The following is an 18,979-nucleotide window of genomic DNA, read 5'->3' on the forward strand; positions in this document are numbered from 1 at the left end:
TTCCTATATATTTCCATTATTAGTTTTCTAAAAAGGAAAATTCTTGTGTCGGCTTCGTCTGTCCGTTCGCCATCAGATCTTAAAACCTTCGAGGCTGTAGAGGGCTGAACATTGGTATGTTGATCATCCACCCTCCAATCATCAAACATACCAAATTGCAGCCCTCTAGTCTCAGTGGTTTCTATTTTTATTTAAGGTTAAAGTTAGTTACAGTCGTACCTCTGGCGATATTATAAGTACCAACAACATCATCCACCACCGGACGTTGCTGATTTTCATGGGCAGCGGCTAAGAGTTTTATGGGCCGTGGCTGAGGCCAGAGAACTGATTTCGGCGCATTTTGTACCGGTTTGCTCTTGCGATCAAAATATGGGAAAGTTAACAACAGTGTTGGACCTTTTCTTTGCAGATGAGATCTCGAGCCTACATTCCATGCGTCTAGGGCTGAGTCCAGCGCCCAGCATGACCTTGTCGACGGCTTCTGGCCTCTCGTCGATGCAGAGCCTCAATTCGGTATCGTCGGGATCGTCGGATCCCAACATCTCTCCTTCGTCAGTAGTTACTTACGTTCGACACCACCACGATGTTCCATTAAACAGGTGAGGAGGGGAGGAGGAGGAAGAGAAGGAGCCAGGGAACACAACGGGAAAGCTCACGGGGCCAAGAGAAGCCACAGTTATGAATTCCGAAAAATGACGGTAGCGAAAAATGAGAGTAAAAAAAAAAAATAAAAAAAAAAACGTTAAACTAGACATGGAAGATTTGCTAAAAGTAAAAGAGAGAGAGAGAGAGAGAGAGAGAGATGAGAGAGAGAGAGAGAGAGAGAGACTGAAGGTCGCTAAATACCAAGCTTGTGTGAAAAACCGCGAAACAGCGTCAGCGGTTCTTAAAATAGATTATTGCCATTAAATTCCTGGCAAGGTAACCAACCCGTAGGCTACATTCTTAACCTGACCTCAAGTTCCCTTACCTTATTTGAGCCTTACTGACAAAGAGCTTTAGGTTCTGTATTATACACACAAACACATACTATAAATAGTACATATATTTTCGCGTACAAAATTTAGTTAGTATGTAAATATGTACAAAAATATAATTGTAATGAATATTGTTAAACTGCATCATTATTGTGGGGCATGGTTCTTTTAATTGTGGGGCGCTTACAGCCTATGTCCTTAATAACGTTATAATTATGCCCGTCCATATCTTAGCAAACTATCCATTACGTATTATGAATATGGCTCTGAATCAGCACGGAGAAGATGGTTTAAATTGACGATTTTATAAACTCTATTTCGCCTTTTGAATGATTATTGTCAATGATAACAAAATCATTGTTATGAAAAGTTCTACTGTCTAGACCAGTGATTCCCAACTTTTTTTTTTTTTTTTTTTTGACCATGCCCCCATTTAATCACCTCAAAAATCCTGATGCCCTCTTTGATGATATATAATTCTTATATGTTCATGTGGAGGAAGCCTAAAAGGCCATTAAGTTGGTTTGATCATTCTTAAATTGACTTCCTTAAAATCAAATGACCCAGTGTGGCTACACCCGACGTTGGGAACCTGATCTAGACTGTGTCTGTTGTTCTCTTTTGAGTCTTTATTTAAACTTCAATGGCAAAACTGCTTTTAGGTAAGAAGACAAAAAGAATATATTTCACCGGAATTTGCATCGAACCCTGTATACAGCGTTTTCACATATGGAACCGAAAGCATTCATGGAGGAATCTGTTAATCTGTATATTTACACTTGGGGAACTTCGTAATACCAGACAGGACCTAGCTCTTATACACATTCTCTAACACAACTATGGGCTATAGTAGATTCACATCAACCGTGCATTTGATGTCTTGGCCAGTCCTTTACGCCGCTCCTGATTAGCTGTTGATAAGCTAATGACAGGGCTGGAAACTCTCAGTCTCTCTTGAGAGTTCACATAGGCAGGATCTATGTTCCATCTCTCCTGGGGATATGTCTTTCAAAAGTATCCTTCAGGAGAGGTGGAAAATAGATCTTACCCAAGTGGACTCTCGAGAGAGACTGAGAGTTTCCAGCCCTGTCATTGGCTTATCAACAGCCAATTAGGAGCGTCGTAAGGGACTGGCCTAGACATCAAATGCACGGTTGATGTGAATCTACTATAGTTGAAACAATGTCTAACAAATATTTAGTTTGGCACAGCTGAGTTCGTGCAGCGAACTATACTTGAGTCTCCGACAGAAAATTCGAGAACGCCTCCTTTGATGAAACTCCGCACGAACTTGACTTATGAATTCAAATTCAAAAGATTTATTGACATATATTACATATACATCAGCATGCTGGTACACCCTCCAAAATATCTTGACAATACATCGCTCACCTTCCAAAATTACTTATTTCGATAGAAACTGGGAAACTACTTCATAATTCTTGGCACCATATTATTGTTAAGCAAATAACCACATAGCAAATTTATGGTCTCTTTATATGAATAGATAGGCAAGTAGACAGGCTGACAGATATGCGAATTCATATAGAAAACAGAATTTGAATGCGAGACAGAAAACTCGAGTATCATGGATATTTTTCTTCTTGCTACTTCAGACGGTCTTCCCTAAGGGCGTCCCTACCCAGTTCGCCGACGACGCCTGCCTCAGGAACTGGGTCTCTCACATTCCTACGGTCACCACCAGGGCCCCAGGTAATGCACCCCTGTAGATTAGAGCCTCAGGCAATACACACCTGTGCAACAGAATACTGATGTTGACCAGTGCTCTGACGTCTCCAGAGCAGCATTCATGGCTATGTGCCACAACGCGCTCATGAGATAGTGTCATTATCTATTGTCATTAGCGCTAACTTTTCCCCATAATTATTGTTTCCAGTCTAGTTATCACTAAGTGGTTATTAGATACTGAGTCATCTGGTGTGTTTGAATTTCTTGTGGCATATTCATTCATTTTATGTATCATATTTCTCCAGATTTCGCTTCCATCTAAAAGAGAACCGAGAACATCAACATTGATCAGTACATTTATCCCCATACATATGTGTGTGCGCGAGCGCGCATGACTTTCTAATTACATGCACTAAATTTGTGTCCTGCACAGTAGAATTTCTTGTAAAGAATATCAGCTGACGAATATCAATTAGTTACCGAGGGAACAAGGGCAAGAAGCGGACGCTCATGCCAAATGTTGCAAAAGTCTGCGGAGAATGAACTTCAAGTGTCGTAAAGTCACACGAATTTGATAGTCATGAAAATTTAAAGAATGAATTTGTGTCAATACATAGTACTATATGCTGCTTAAAAAAATGGCTGCTAAGTATCCGTATATATTTCCTTAAATCTTACTTTGATTTATGTGCAATAGATTGCCTTTGTCAAAGTAGGAACATAAGGAAAAGGGACTGATGCTCTGAAAGAACTTTTTAGTCACTTAGGAAACAACAGTAATTTATTGTTTTTATAGAATTTCATTTGTAAAGAGTTACCTTTAGGCCAACAATCTATTTTCTCTTAACGCTTATTTTCTTAAACGAAAATGAAGCGAGAGATAATTTTTGGAATGATTCACAACTTATCATCCAATGTATATTGTTTTGATAAACACTTATTTGGACGAAACGCAATGCGTGATATTGATGACGTGACTTTCTGAAATTCATTGTCAAACGCAAAGTCAACGGCATGACGCAAAACAAGCCAAAACCCTTTTTCACACCTTACCATAAACGTGTCAGGTATATAAATTACTTCTCTATTGACCGTAATCCGAAAACAGTTACTGTCACTCACGAAACCATCCATCTGCCCTGCTTTCATTCCAGGTGTCTCAGCCTAGGGAACACGTGACGGTCATCAACGTCCCGTCCCCGTCAGCCTCCGTCTTCAATTTTGACACCGTTGGCGCGGCCCTGGAGTCGAGCGGCAGCATGGCCAACTCGCAGCTCTACGGAGCCGTTTACCCGACGCCCGATTCGTCAGTGAGCGACTCGATGGACTTGCTGGACACCAGCGAGGCTTCTTATTCTGTGATCCCAGACCCCAACGCTGTGCAACTCAGAGTTGGAAATTCTTTAGGGGCCGGCGGTGGTGGAGGTGGCGCCACTGGTGGCAGGCCTCCGCTGCCCCCAGGTCAAAGAGCTAGTGCTTATGGAGGTGCTGGCGTCGGCGTAGGTGTTGGTGTTGGTGTTGGTGCTGGAATGGCAGCCGGGTACACCGTTGGAGCGAGCGGTATGGGTGCGAGTGGTGGCAGTGTCGGGGCGAGCAGCATAGCAGGCGGCAGCTGGACAAACGTGAGCGCATCGGAGAGTTCTTACGAGCCCCTCTTCTTGGCTGGCACCGCGGGACTAGCGGCTCCGTCCACGCCCACGGCAGCTCCTGCACCACAGGCCCCTCAAACGGGACTGCTTCGACGTCGTTCAGAGCACCGTCGATCTGGGCGACGAGAGCACGGTCGAAGGGCGGCGTCGGTCGGGCCTTCTATAGCACCGAAACAACAGCCGGTATGACCATAAAGAAGCTTTTTCCTCACCTCTTGTTTTCTTTGAATCTAGTTACTCTTCACAGGTACAGACAGATAAGCGGACAAATGACATGCGCATCCCTACGGCTGAATACATGAGATCTTCCGTTGCAGTGGATTTGGAGCTCACATTCCAAAACAAGTTTATCTTCTAATAAATTGCTTATCTATGAACAAAACGGGAATATAGGACTGAATCAAATAAGATATGAGAGATTACCAAAGATAAATTAGAGAGTCTAGGAAAGAAAATATCCCACTCTGAGTGTTAACAGAGGTATTTGTGAGAACAATATCAATAATTTTGTTGATAATTTAGATAGCCATTATGATAATTATAGTAATAAAGTAATAATGTTACCGATAAAAAATATAAAAAGGATATTGATAATAGTAACTGTAGTTCTAATAACTAACATTAATAAATGCTGAAAATCAAGTTCTTTATAATAATACTGCATGTTGTACCCTGGTACTGACAAGGCCTAAACCAGTGACTCATATTTCAGTCTGGTCATCCACAGCAGTACCAGGTTGGGCAAGATGGACGACTCATGAGCCTTCGTGAGCAGCAAGTGATCCGACTGCAAAGAGAAATCAGCCACCAAGCAGGCGTCAGGCTCACCCTACGGAAGAAGGACTGCATCAACTCCGTTGCTTTTGTTAATGTTTTCAACCACGTAAGTTTCTGCAATGTTGCCCCTGAGGAAGATCTTGCAAGCAGCTAGTTGCATGATAAACGTTATGTCGTAGGGTTTTTCTTCAGTTTCTGTACTGTTGTACCTGAAAGCACGTTTTCCAAGCTGCCATTTGCATGATGACAGTTATGTCCCAAAGGTTTTCTTAGGTCTCTGTTGTTGTACCTGAAGGTACTTTTCCGAACTGCCAGTTGCATGATAACAGTTATCCCTATGGGTTTTCCTAAGTTTCTGTACTGAAGGCACTTTTTTTAAAGCTGCCAGTTGTATGATAATAGTGATGTCCTATGGGTTTTCTTAAGTTTCTGTACTAAAGGCACTTTTTTTAAAGCTGGCAGTTGCATGACAATAGTTATGTCCTAAGAGTTCTCTTAAGTTTTTGTACTAAAGGCGCTTTTTTAAAGCTGCCAGTTGTATGATAACAGTTATGTCCTAAACGAGTTTTTCCTTAAGTTTGGTTTTTTGCTAACTTACGTGAAAGGCGCACTTTTTTTTTAAAGCTGCCAGTTGCATGATAATAGTTATGTCCTAAGAGTTTTCTTAAGTTTTTGTACTAAAGGCACTTTTTTTAAAGCTGCCAATTGCATGATAACAGTTACGTTCTAAGAGTTTTCTTAAGTGTCTGTAGTAAAGACGCTTTTTTAAAGCTGCCAGTTGTATGATAATAGTTATGTCCTATGTGTTTTCTTAAGTTTTTGTACCAAAGGCGCTTTTTTTAAAGCTGCCAATTGCATGATAACAGTTATGTTCTAAGAGTTTTCCTAAGTTTTTGTACTAAAGGCGCTTTTTTAAAGCTGCCAATTGTATGATAACAGTTATGTCCTAAGAGTTTTCTGAAGTTTCTATACTGTTGTACCTGAAGGCAATTTTTCCATGCTGCCAGTTGCATAACAATTATGCCCTAAGCATAATCTTGAACATAGATGGCTGATAACAGCTATGTTCAAAATTTTCTCGTACGTTTCTACAATATTGTACCTCACTGTGCTCTTGCAAGCTATCAGTTGCATGGAAATAGTATTATTATAGAGGTTTTCCCTATTGTATGCAATGTTGTGCCTAAAGGTACTTTTCCAAGCTGACGGTTGCATGATAAGCGTTAAGTTCAGTATGTGTTCTTAAATTGCTGCAGTGTCGTACCAGAAGGTACTCTTTAAAGTTAATTAAGGCATGCTGTACCTGAAGGCACTCATACATGCTGCTAGTTGCACGATACCTGTCATCTTTAATATGTTCTCTAAAGTCGTTGCAATGTTTTACCCGAAGGCAATCTTGCTACTTCTCAGGTGCATAATAACAATTAAGTTCAAGAAGTTTCCTTGTTTTCTTAAGTTTCTTCAATGTTGTGTCGAAAGATGTTCCTACAAGTTGCCAGTTGCATGATAACTGTTATGTTCAAGATGTTCTCCTAAGTTTCTGCAGCGTGGTACTTGAATCAAAAGGTTATCTTAATTTACTGTAATGATGTGCCTAAAGGCAAAAGGCATTCTTGTAAGCTTCCACTGGCATGATACCTCTTACTTTTGAAGAAGTTCTCTTAAGTTTCTGCAGTGTTTTACACGAAGCCACTTTTGAAATTTAATTCACTAGTTGCATGGAAATAGGTATATTTAAGATGTTTAAAGTGTCTGGAATGGTATGACTGAAAGTGGTGCTTACCAGCTCCCAGCTGCATGGTAACGGACAAGGTCAAGATGTTCCCTTAAGTTTTGCATTATTGTATCTGAAAGCACTCTTGCAAGCTTTCAGTTCAGTGGAATTGGTATGCGCGACACGTTCTCTTCATTCACTTCAATGTTGTACTTGGAGACACTCTTGCAAGCTGCCATTCATCGTGTTCTGTTTCTGCAATGTTGTACCTGAAGATTCTTTGACAAGTGGCCAGGTAATTGGAAGCAGGTATGTTCAAGGTGTTGTATTAAGTTTCCGCAGCGCTATACTGAAGGTACTCTTGTAATCTGACGCTCACATGGCAACAAGTGTATTCAGGATATTCCTTTAATTTACTGTGATGTTAAACTTAAGGGTGCTCTTATAAACCGTCAGTCATACAGAGATAGGTATGCTCAAGATGTCATCTCAAGTTTCTAGAGCATTATACCTAAAGGCATTGTTGCAAGTGGCCAGGTGCATGAAAAGAAGTATGTTCAAGAGTTCCCTTCAATTTCTGCAACATTTATCTGAAAGCACTATTGCTTTATAAATTTACTGTCATTTTTACATGAAGGCAATTTTGTAAGCTACCAGGTGTATGGTAACAGGTATGCTGAAGATGTCCTCTTATGTTTCTGTAATGTTGACCTGAAGCTACGTATATGTTCAAGATAAAAGTCTTAATTTACTGAAATGTCGTACGTACTTAAAGGCGCTCTTGTTAGTTTTCATTTGCATTGGAAACTGGTATTTTCCGGATGATCTCTTAAGGGTCTGTACTGTACTTGACAATGCTCTCGCAAGCGGTCAATATGCTTGACATGTCCTCTTAATTATTGAACTGTTTTACTTGAAGGCATCTAACAAGCTATTTGCAGCTAAGCAGGTAAGTTTTGGATGCTTGCAAGTTCCTGCAGTGATATATCTGAGAGCTATTTTGAGCTGCCTTATTCATGGAAGCCTTGATGTTCGAAATATTCTCTTAGGTTTCTGCAATTTTGGGCCTGAATGCGCTCCCGCAAGGTGGCAGCTGCATAGAAGCGAGTTGGACTGTGGAGTTTTGTTGTTTTCGATCCTGCAGTGTTGTACCCGAGAACCCTCTTACAAACTGCCAGTTTTACAATAGTGCCTATGTCATGGAAGTTCTCTCAAGTTTCGGAATGTTATCACTAAAAATGCTTCTTGTACGGCGCCATTTGCGTGATGATATTTGTAATATAAAGCTTCTTACAATTATCTACAATGTTGCAGTGAAGATTCTCTTAAATGCTGCCAGTTGCATGGTAAATCTTATGCCCCACAAATTCTCTTTGTCTGTGTTATGGCAAAATTTGGTTCATCTGAAGACTCAATACAATTGCTAAATGTGCAGCTCTGACTCCCCTGTGCCCTTTATGCCATAATCATTGCACTGTTTAATTGTCTTTCTTTTGCATATGAGAGAACGGCCTTCAATCAGTACGGTTATTTAAGTACTACATGAACATGATAAATTTAACGCTCTCTAAATACTATAAGCAAATTGCGAACATACAACGTATTGAAATGTGAGGTGAAGCATGGTGTATCTCCAGTACGTGCAGTTTCCCTAGTTGAATACCATATCCAAAGTCTGTCTGTGTCTGTCGCGATCCCTTGTTTTCAGGCCTGTCAAAACAGTCCCGAGGGACATGGCACTTTCTATTCATTCCCTGCCTTTTGTATCATGTCACTTCTTCCATCACTTAGCTTTTATCTTTTTGGAATCTAGACATAAGATGAAACTGGATAACTCATCTGTAATCAGTTTTTTTTTATCTTCGCTCAGGTATACGTAGCCGGCTGGAAGCAAAGGGAACATCCCTATTTACACAATACCTTCCACATCGGTGATCGCCTCGTCAGCGTGTGTGGGGTCCAGGTGAATAACGCCACCGAAGCTCATAATCTCATCAAAAACGAACCTACATTGATGGTTAGTTTTGCTCCTCTGTATTTGTGACAGGTGGCGCGTGTTGTCATTTAATATTGCATATTGAAACAAAAAACCCTATGCTCACATTACTACCTTCATAGCGCCCAACCTCGTTTTCCTTCTTTTTGTAAAAGTAACAGTGATCAGATGTCGTAGACAGAATTTTCCTTCAACAAAAGGTCAACAATAGTTCGAGATTTTCCTTGCAGTTTAGTTTCAGTGACCACATCCTATACCGGTTAGTGTTTATTTAGCCACAAAGTAAGTGTTCAATTTGATAACACAGTTGGGTAATTAAAAGTACTTGACTCTTTTGTTAGTCATTGTAAATAATTAAATAGATTATTTTGTCAGTAATTGAAAATACTTGACGACTCTTGTTAGTCATTCAAAATACTTGACTTGTGTCACTTGTTACGAGAAAAGAAACGTTTCAATCGTCACTTTTGTAGATGCGAAAGAGAATCAAACCTTAGACATTCGTCACTATCATTTTGATCGACTACAAGAAGGCTGTGTCTCCTTTCAGGTGGAGTTCATCATCCGAAGAGTTCCCCACGGGAAGGTTTTCGCCCTCAAAAGAGAGACTGAGGGTCAACCCCTCGGGGTCATCAGAGAGGGAAACACGGCAGAGATCAAGGAGGTGAGTTTTATGGCGACCGATTTTAAGGTCAAAGAAAAAGAAAAAAAAAAGTCGCAGAAAATCATTTCACTTAAAAAGTCACAGGGAAAAAATACGACTGACACAATTTTGGGTAGCAAATAATCACGGGTAGAAAGTAACAGAAAAAGTCACAATTTTGTGTAGGAAATAATCACGGGAAGAAAGTAAGAAAAAAGTCACAATTTTGGCTAGGAAATAATCACGGGAAGAATGTAACAGGAAAAAAGTCACAATTTTGGCTAGGAAATAATCACAGGAAGAATGTAACAGGAAAAAAAGTCACAATTTTGGCTAGGAAATAATCACGGGTAGAAAGTAAGAAAAAAAGTCACAATTTTGGACAGAAAAAAGTCACAATTTTGGCTAGGAAATAATCACGGGAAGAATGTAACAGGAAAAAAGTCACAATTTTGGCTAGGAAATAATCACGGGTAGAAAGTAAGAAAAAAAGTCACAATTTTGGACAGAAAAAAAGTCACAATTTTGGCCAGGAAATAATCACGGGTAGAAAGTAACAGAAAAAGTAACAATTTTGTGTAGGAAATAAACACAGGAAGAAAGTAAGAAAAAAAGTCACAATTTTTGCTAGGAAATAATCACAGGTAGAAAGTAACAGAAAAAAAAGTCACAATTTTGGGTAGGCAATAATCAAAGGAATTAACAAAAAAAAGTCACAATTTTCGCTAAGAAATAATCACGGGTAGAAAGTAACAGAAAAAAAAGTCACAATTTTGGCCAGGAAATAATCACGGAAAGAAAGTCATGGAACGAAAGTCACAATTTTGGCTAGGAAATAATCACTGGAAGAAAGTATCAGAAAAAAAATCACCATTTTGGCTAGGAAATAATCACGGGAAAAAAGTCACAGAAAAAAAAGTCACAGAAAAAAAAAGTCACAGTTTTGGCTAGGAAATAATCACGGGAAGAAAGTCACAGAAAGAGTGTCACAATTTTGGCTCAGAAAAAAATAATTTTCACAAGGAAGAAAGTACGAAAAAACAGGAAAAAAAAGGTCACCATGGCTACAGGGAAGAAAAGTAACAGAAAAAAAGTCACCATTTTGGCTAGGAAATAATCATGGGAAGAAAGTAACAGAAAAAAAGTCACCATTTTTGCTAGGAAATAATCATGGGAAGAAAGTAACAGAAAAGTGTCACAATTTTGGCTGGGAAATAATCACGGGAAGAAAGTAACAGAAAAAAAGTCACAATTTTGGCTAGGAAATAATCACGGGAAGAAAGTAAACCAGTAAAAAATCTAACAGAAAATAAAGTCACAATTTTGGCTAGGAAACTAATCGTGGGAAGAAAGTAACAGAAAAAATAGTCACCAATTTTGGTGTCCTGGTCTCTCGAAATATTCGCGCTGGAAGAAAGTATGCGCGGAAGACAAAGAAAAAAGGTACAACCAATTTTTTGGCCTAGGAAAATAATCATGGGAAAATAAAGTAACAGAAAAAAAAGTTTTCAACCAATTTTGGCTATGGAAATAATCCGGAAAGAAAGTAACAGAAAAAAAGTCACAATTTTGGCTGGGATAATCACTTTTGGTAAATAAGGTAACCAGAAAAAAGTCACAATTTTGGCTAGGAAATAATCACGGGATGAAAGTAACAGAAAAAAAATCACCAATTTGGCTAGGAAATAATCACGGGAAGAAAGTAACAGAAAAAAGTCACAATTTTTTCTAGGAAATAATCACGGAAAGAAAGTAACAGAAAAAAGTCACAATTTTTTCTAGGAAATAATCACGGAAAGAAAGTAACAGAAAAAAGTCACAATTTTGGCTAGGAAATAATCACGGGTAGAAAGTAACTGGAAAAAAGTCACAATTTTGGCTGTGAAATAATCACGGTTAGAAAGTAACAGAAAAAAAAGTCACAATTTTTGCTAGGAAATAATCACAGGAAGAAAGTAACAGAAAAAAAGTCACACTTTTGTCTAGGAAATAATCACGAGAAAAAAACAGAAAAAAGTCACAATTTTGTCTAGGAAATAATCACGGGAAGAAAGTAACAGAAAAAATTCACCATTTTGGTTAGGAAATCATCACGGGAAGAAATTAAAAGAAAAAAAGTCACAATTTTGGCTAGGAAATAATCGTGGAAAGAAAGTAACAGAAAAAAGTGTCATTTGTTGGAGGAAATAAGCAACGGGGAAGAAAGTAGTTTTTAGGAAAAGTGTCATAATTTTGGCTGGGAAATAATCATGGAAAGAAACAGAAAAAAGTCACAATTTTGGCTAGGAAATAATCACGGGAAGAAAGTAGTAGAAAAGAGCCATAATTTTGGCTGGGAAATAATAACGGAAAGAAAGTCACAGAAAAGTGTCAAAATTTTGGCTAGAAAATAATCACGGGAATAGAGTAACAGAAAAAGTGTCACAATTTTGGCTAGGAAATAATCAAGGGAAGAAAGTAACAGAAAAGGTTACAATTTTGGCAAGGAATAAGTCACAGATAGAAAGTCAATTTTGGCTAGGAAAACAAAGTCACAGGAGAACAGTCAGAAAAAGTCACAACTTTGTCTGGGAAAAAGTTACATAAAAAAGGGGGGGCGTTACGTCATTTTATGGTAGCAATTAAATTAATAAAACAGAAAATATTTTGGGCTCTTTCCTAAATAGTGACCACCAGGGGTTTTCAGGGGTCGTTATCAAGGACTAATATTTCTTGGGGGTTCATTATCTTTATGATATTGATAGTCTTTTGTTTATGGTTTGACGGTCATCCCCAACGGGCTTGTATTAGACACGACGCAAAGGTGGATACATCCCGGGTTGAAACCCTTGCGGGTCACTCTCTAATGAAAAATTGGATTAAATTGAATCTAAAATTTAAGTCAAAGGCCGAGAACTGGGACCTAAGGATTCATTCAGCACTGGAACGTTAATTAACAGTAAAATATCTTTAAAAGTGTAACAGGAGGAAAACCTCGCTGTTGCGCTATGATTCAACTGTTAGTAGAGGGTGGAAAGTAAGATGGAAGAAAGAGAATGTGGAAGTAAGTACAGTAAAAGGAATGAAAAGGGGTTGCAGCTAGGGGGAGAAGGCACGCTGCAAAGACCTTAAGTAATGCCTACAGTACACCTCATGAGGTGCACTGACGGCACTACCCCCTTACGGAGGCAATCTAGTTAAGATTAGTGCGACTTTTTTCCTGCGACCTTTTTTTACCTGTGACTTTTATCCTGATTTTTTCCTGTGACGTTTTTACCCGTATCATTTTTGCGACTCTTTTACCCTTTTCGAGATTTAGACGTCATAAGGAGACATTCTGAGGGATCTGAATTTCCCTACCTGTGTATGTATAATCGAGATTACTGATTAATCGATTACTCGACGAATGACTGGAATTTTGTAGATTTTCCAGTTGGAAGTTCTAATTCTTCAATCTGTTTCCCTTCTTCCAGAACCTTTCTGAGTATTTCTGATTCCCACTATTCTCCAGAACCTGTTTCTTTTATCTAGATTGATTCAAAAGTTTATTCGATGGAATACCATGAATAGTTCATTATAATGATTCTCTTTTCATTGTAAAACAAAGATTATATATATAATATATATTATATATATATATATATATATTTTTATATAATATTTTAATATATATCATATATAATATATATATATATATATATATATATCTATATAATATTTATATAAAATATTATATATATTTATGTAATTTTATATAGTATTATATTACTAGATTATATATATATAATATTTAGTATATATATAGATATATATATTATATATATATATATATATATATATATTATATATATATATAATATATTAATATATATATAGGTCTATGTATAGATATACATACACACACATATATATATATATATATATATATATATATATATATATATATATATATATATATATGTGTGTGTGTGTGTGTGTTGTGTGTGGTAGAGTTCTCCGTCCACTGCTAATTTTATTGTATGTATACAAGTGATATGGTTGTCGGCCTGAAAAACAAAATTGTTCAGTATGCTGATGATGCAACACTTATGAGAAATGAAGCTGGCCTTGGCCTCAGTCGGGACATGGACCGGATCCGTGAATGGTGTAGTTGGTGGGGTACGAGGATGAACTCCAGTAAAACGAATAAACCGATTCGTTAACAGATCTCGTACACATTAGCCACCTCCATCCTCCCCTTCAGGTCAATGGGACGTTGCTGAATGAGTCTGAAGCTTTAAATGTTCTCGGTGTAACTTTTGACTCACATCTGACTTTGGGGAAACAACTGTGCAATGGAAGTTTGAGCAAGTGCTGCAAGAGGGTTAAGGTATTGTTCGGAAGGCCTCATAAATTCCTAAAAGGGATAAAATCCCCTTCCGTGCTCGGACGGGAAAAGGTGCCGAATGCACCTTTTCCGAAGGACTGGAAGTCGAACCCATGATGCCGAAAGGACACAAAGCCAAAAAAGAAAGAAAAAAAAAAACATTTAGGAAGCTTAATGACCAATTCGCCAATCTGGCACTCAAGATTTAATGAGATAGCTAGTTCTTGAGAAACTACCAATTCACCTTTTAGCTACTAAGTGGGGTTTCTCAGACTAAAAATTTTGAAATATATACGAAAAACATTTTACCATACAGTTTGACCTTGGAATTCATTAAAACAGCGCGTGGAGACGAAAAGCTCCTTAATGGATACGCATACGTTGTTGATAAAAAAAAAAAAAAAAAAAAAAAGGAAACCACGTACTGGAAGTGTGTGAACGAAGAGTTAAGTATATCTTTGTTTAACCAGACCACTGAACTGAATAACGGCTCTCCTAGGGCTGGCCCGAAGGATTAGATATATTTACGTGGCTAGGAACCAATTGGTTACCTAGCAACGAGACCTACAGTTTATTGTAGGATCCGAACCACACTATATCGAGAAATGCATTGCTGTCACCAGAAATGAATTCCTCTGATTCCGCGTTGGCAGAGCAGGGAATCGATCATCGGACCACCGGATTGGCAGCCGAGCTCGAAAACCACCCATCCAGCGTGGAACTAAATAGTTTCAGTGCAAGAATCGGAACTATAAAAATACCAAACAAGGCAGTGCTTCAGATCATTCATAACCTCCGGATGTTACTTAAAATAGTGTTTTAAAAGCTTTGGATACTACTATGAAAACTAGAGTCGAACAGACAGCAGAGGTGACAAGCAGTGATTAAAAATGTCACGGAAGAATTGCCTCTAAGCACTGATGGCTCTCGCCTAAGAGAGAAACGCTTGGACGAAAGGTAAGACGAGAAGTCATCTTAACGAGAGTGAAGACTTGTTTAGCTTGACAACTCGTGGAGAAAACTTTCGGCCTCATGAGACTACCGCTGTTACCATTTTTAGAACAGAGAATTTGAAATTACTATCCAGTCAACAGACAGTTTGGCGATGGCACATCTGACTCTTCTCCCCACCCCCACCCCCCCCCAAAAAAAATAAATAAATAAAAAAAATAAACAGCTTTATGTATACTATACTTGCTGAACTGAACTGAATATAGAATTTAGGCCAAAGGCCAAGCACTGGGACCTATGAGGTCATTCAGCGCTGAAACGGAAACTGACAGTTGAGGGTTTGAAAGGTGCAGCAGGAGGAAAACCTCGCGGCTGCAATTATGAATCAATTGATAGAAGGTGGAAAGTAAGATGGAAGAAATAGAATATGAACGGAGGTACAGTCAAAGGAATGAAGGGGGTTGCAGCTAGGGGCCGAAGGCACGCTGCAAAGAACCTTAAGTAATGCCTACCGTGCACCACGTTGAGGTGCACTGACGACACTAGCCCCCTACGGGAACTATACCTGCTGTTATTCCAGAGAGCAAAATTTTGCTATTAGTGTATCGCATTGCAAGTGACCAAGATGATAAAACTTATGACGGATTTTTAAGTTTTTGAAAAACAAAACGTTCAGGGTCCTGATTCAACAACAGACTTTGAACGAGCAACAATAAAAAGCATTGAAATGAAAAATTTCCTAATACATTACCAAAAGGTTCTCTCTTTCATTTTGGCTAAAGTTTATGGCGAAATGTCCAGTCTTGTGGACTGTAACAATAGTTGTATGTTGAACCTGGCAATGCCCTTTTCATTATAGTTACAAACACTCGCCTTTGTCTTACCCACAGATGTGCAAGAGTTGTTTGACCAATTAGTGAGTTCCATAACTGCTGAAACTGATGACTTGAGTAATTTTCTAGTACATTTTGAAAGTTGGGAATAACCCAGAGTGGCGTCGAATGAAACCAATTTTTTATGTTGATTTTCTGTCTGTCCACACTCGAGCTTATGATAATTTGCCGAGAACTAACAATTCAATGAAAGGCTGGCATCCTACAATCACCAGACTACTAACGGTTACAAGAACTGAGCAGGCATCCAATGAAATTTTAATGGAGCAGGCATCTGTAGGGGTTGACATATCACTGCTCAACAAGAAATACGATACCATTAACGATGGAATAAAAACGATTTGCAATTCTTATAATACAGGGATTAACGTTTCTGTGAGCTTTATCACAATTTTCAAATGAACTTCTAATAACTTTATTCTAATAACTATTTGTGTACACATTGTAAATCCAATAAAAAAAACTATATTAAAGCGTTGCCTTATCTATTTACACGTCCGTTCGACGTTATGGATTTCGACCTCTTATCCATTCGGCTTGCTTCATGTCCTTTCGGCATCATGTGTTCGACTTCCTGTCCTTCGGCAAAAGTGCATTGGGCATCCTGTCTTTGTACCTGGCCTTCCTTTACTTGAATATTGTTCTCCAGTGTAGATGCCTGCTCCTGCCAGAGATTTATCTCTATTTGAAAATAGTTCTTGGTGGTATTGACGGACGGTCTATTGTTCGTCATTTTTTCTTAAGTTGTATTCTAATTATGCCGCTTCCACACGGTCGAACTCTGTCTTCAGACTATGGCCTTTACCATGCAAAGTATGCAAACTCTGACCGAAACTTCGTCCAAACGGCAAAGCTACAGGACAGGTGGGTTATCGGCTTTAGGTAATCACTACTCAGGGCTGCAGCACTTTGGTGTCTGTTCCTATAAGAAACACTTCTTACTTTCCACAAACATTCATGGTCGTGCAATAATTCAATTAATTCAATTATGCTGCCCGAGACCAATACGGGTTTGAATTGGACATGTGCACAGTAATAAATCTAAAAAAATAAAAAAATAAAAAAGTTCCTAACTCAGTCAGGATAGAAAGAGACTGGGAACTGATGATGTGTCTGGGAGCGTCGTCGTTTCATATTCAAAGTCAGAACAAGGGCAATGTTTGTGCCCTTTTTACAGCAAACACGGACATTTCGTGGTTTTGTCCGCTTAAATTGCCCATTTACAGAAAAAATCTGTGTCTGCAGACAGAGTTCGACCGTGTAGGCACGGCATTATATAACTGAGGTCTTTCACACACTACTGATCCCTGAGGCCTGATCCCCTTTTCCTGCCGAGAGCAACCAGATTCGCTGCAAAGCGGGACCAGCATGCAATGAATGTGCCTCGCTTTAGAACTTCAGTTCTAGGAGGTCCTGTATCCCTCACACCGTTGGTTTGTTTGTATGGTGCTTTTGCGTTGCATGGAACCAGTGGTTATTCAGCAACGGGACCAAGGGCTTTACGTGACTTCCGAACCACGTCGTGTGAGAACTTCTATCACCAGAAATACACATCTTTCACACCTCAGTGGAATGCCCGAGAACCGAACTCGCGGCCACCGAGGTGGTACGCCAACACCATACCGACCACGCCACTGAGGCGCTCATCCCATTTCATTCCTTTCACTGTACCTCCGTTCCTATTCCCTTTCTTCCATCTTACTTTCTACCCTCCCTTAACAATTGTTTAATAGTGCAACTGCGAGGTTTTCCTTCTGTTACGCCTTTGAACCTTCTGTCAATTTCCATTTCACCGCTAAAGGACCTCATAGGTGTCGACACATTTTGGCCTTGTCCACATGATCGGTCATCGCCCGGCTGCGTTGGTCCTTCAGCTGGTGCTACCAGTTTCTCAGATTCGTTTCTTTACAATAAAACGTATTTAATAGGTAGTAACATTTTACCACAACCATTCTGTTCCAGAGCAATCAGCTTATTAAAAACCGTATTGAGAATTAATTTGTAAAATATGGGGCCTGTGTACCAATGATTGTTTTGTAGCGCCTCGGCGGCGTGGTTGGTATGGTATTAACGTCCCACCTCTGTGGTCGCGGGTCCGATTCTCGGCCATTCCATTGAGGAGTGAGAGATGTGTATTTCTGGTGATAGAAGTTCACTCTCGACATAGTTCGGAAGTCACGTAAAGCCCTTGATCCCGTTGCTGAATAACCACTGGTTCCAAGCAACGTAAAAGCTCCATACAAACAAACAATCAATTTATAAGCGGTATTTTTAATTCATTCACTTTACAAACTTCCTTCAGTAGTTTACAGTCTTCATTTTCGAAATAAGCAGAAAAGAAAGTAATTACACCCATTAACACAAACCCCATCTCATAATACATCCACATGAATCATTCCATATCTCACAGCAGCAGTCGTGTTCAAATCATGAGACGTCCTGGATTACCAAGACTTGTGCATTTTATTTTTTTTCTCCTATTCGGTGTCAAATTCAGACACGAAGCCATTAGTAGCCGTAATAGTTACCATCCTGAACAACCAGTCCTGAGAATTATTAGTCTCTGAATTGGTTTCATTGATAGAATAGAAGAGAATATAGCAATAGTCTAAACACAAGCGCTGGGACCTATGAGGTCATTCAGCGATGAAAGGGGAAATTGCGAGTAGAAAGGTTTGAAAGGTGTAACAGGAGAAAAATTTCGCAGTTGCACTATGAAGCAATTGATAGGAGAGGGTGGAAAGAAAGATATAAGAGAATAGGAACGCAGGTACAGTAAAAGGAATGAATGGGGTTATAGCTAGGGGTCGAAGGGACAGTGCAAAGATCCTTAAACAATGACTACAGTGCACCGACTGAACTAACCCCCTAAAAGGCTTCATGGTTAGTTGTGAAAATAGTCATTACCATATACTAGAGACGTATTAAATTGAATGGAATATGAAACTTAGACAAAAAGCAAAGCGTTGGGACCTATGAGGTTATTCAGTGTGTCAAAGTGACCTATTAAACGGAAATCGTTGAAACAAATTAAAATTAATGTTGGTGAAGAAAACTTTGCATCTTAAGCTTTCTGTGTTAACCCAGATTCGTTTCCCAAACGACCTCCACTCTCCCCACAATCAAAAACTTCACGCATTATGTAAACAAGAATTTAACTTCATTATCTCAGAATTTATTTATAATCTATGTTATATTTCTTTTCATTTGTGTTTAATCCTCTATTTAACAATGCACATCAACTTCTTATTTCTGAATGTTTTTATGTATAACTGAAAAATCTTTTCACCTGCGTTCAATTCTATCTTCAGCCGCGTAGCTTAAGACCTTCGTCCTGAAGTGTAG

The 18,979-nt window shown here is 38.9% G+C and overlaps 1 protein-coding gene across 4 annotated transcripts in view; it reads left to right on the plus strand.

The window, feature by feature from the left end:
- LOC135224557 (uncharacterized) overlaps window positions 1–18,979 on the plus strand; it is a 74,899-nt gene that overhangs the window by 46,577 nt on the left and 9,343 nt on the right. For 3 of the 4 annotated variants that reach the window (XM_064263655.1, XM_064263658.1, XM_064263656.1), the window contains exons 5-10: window positions 410–599; window positions 2,594–2,690; window positions 3,821–4,498; window positions 5,028–5,198; window positions 8,677–8,823; window positions 9,353–9,466. In XM_064263655.1, coding sequence (XP_064119725.1) covers window positions 410–599; window positions 2,594–2,690; window positions 3,821–4,498; window positions 5,028–5,198; window positions 8,677–8,823; window positions 9,353–9,466 — 1,397 coding nt within the window. The remainder of the gene's footprint in view (window positions 1–409; window positions 600–2,593; window positions 2,691–3,820; window positions 4,499–5,027; window positions 5,199–8,676; window positions 8,824–9,352; window positions 9,467–18,979) is intronic. The other variant, XM_064263657.1, reaches the window with a different exon arrangement.

The sequence above is a fragment of the Macrobrachium nipponense genome, chromosome 12, assembly GCF_015104395.2.
Source record: "Macrobrachium nipponense isolate FS-2020 chromosome 12, ASM1510439v2, whole genome shotgun sequence".
Lineage (NCBI taxonomy): Eukaryota > Metazoa > Arthropoda > Malacostraca > Decapoda > Palaemonidae > Macrobrachium > Macrobrachium nipponense.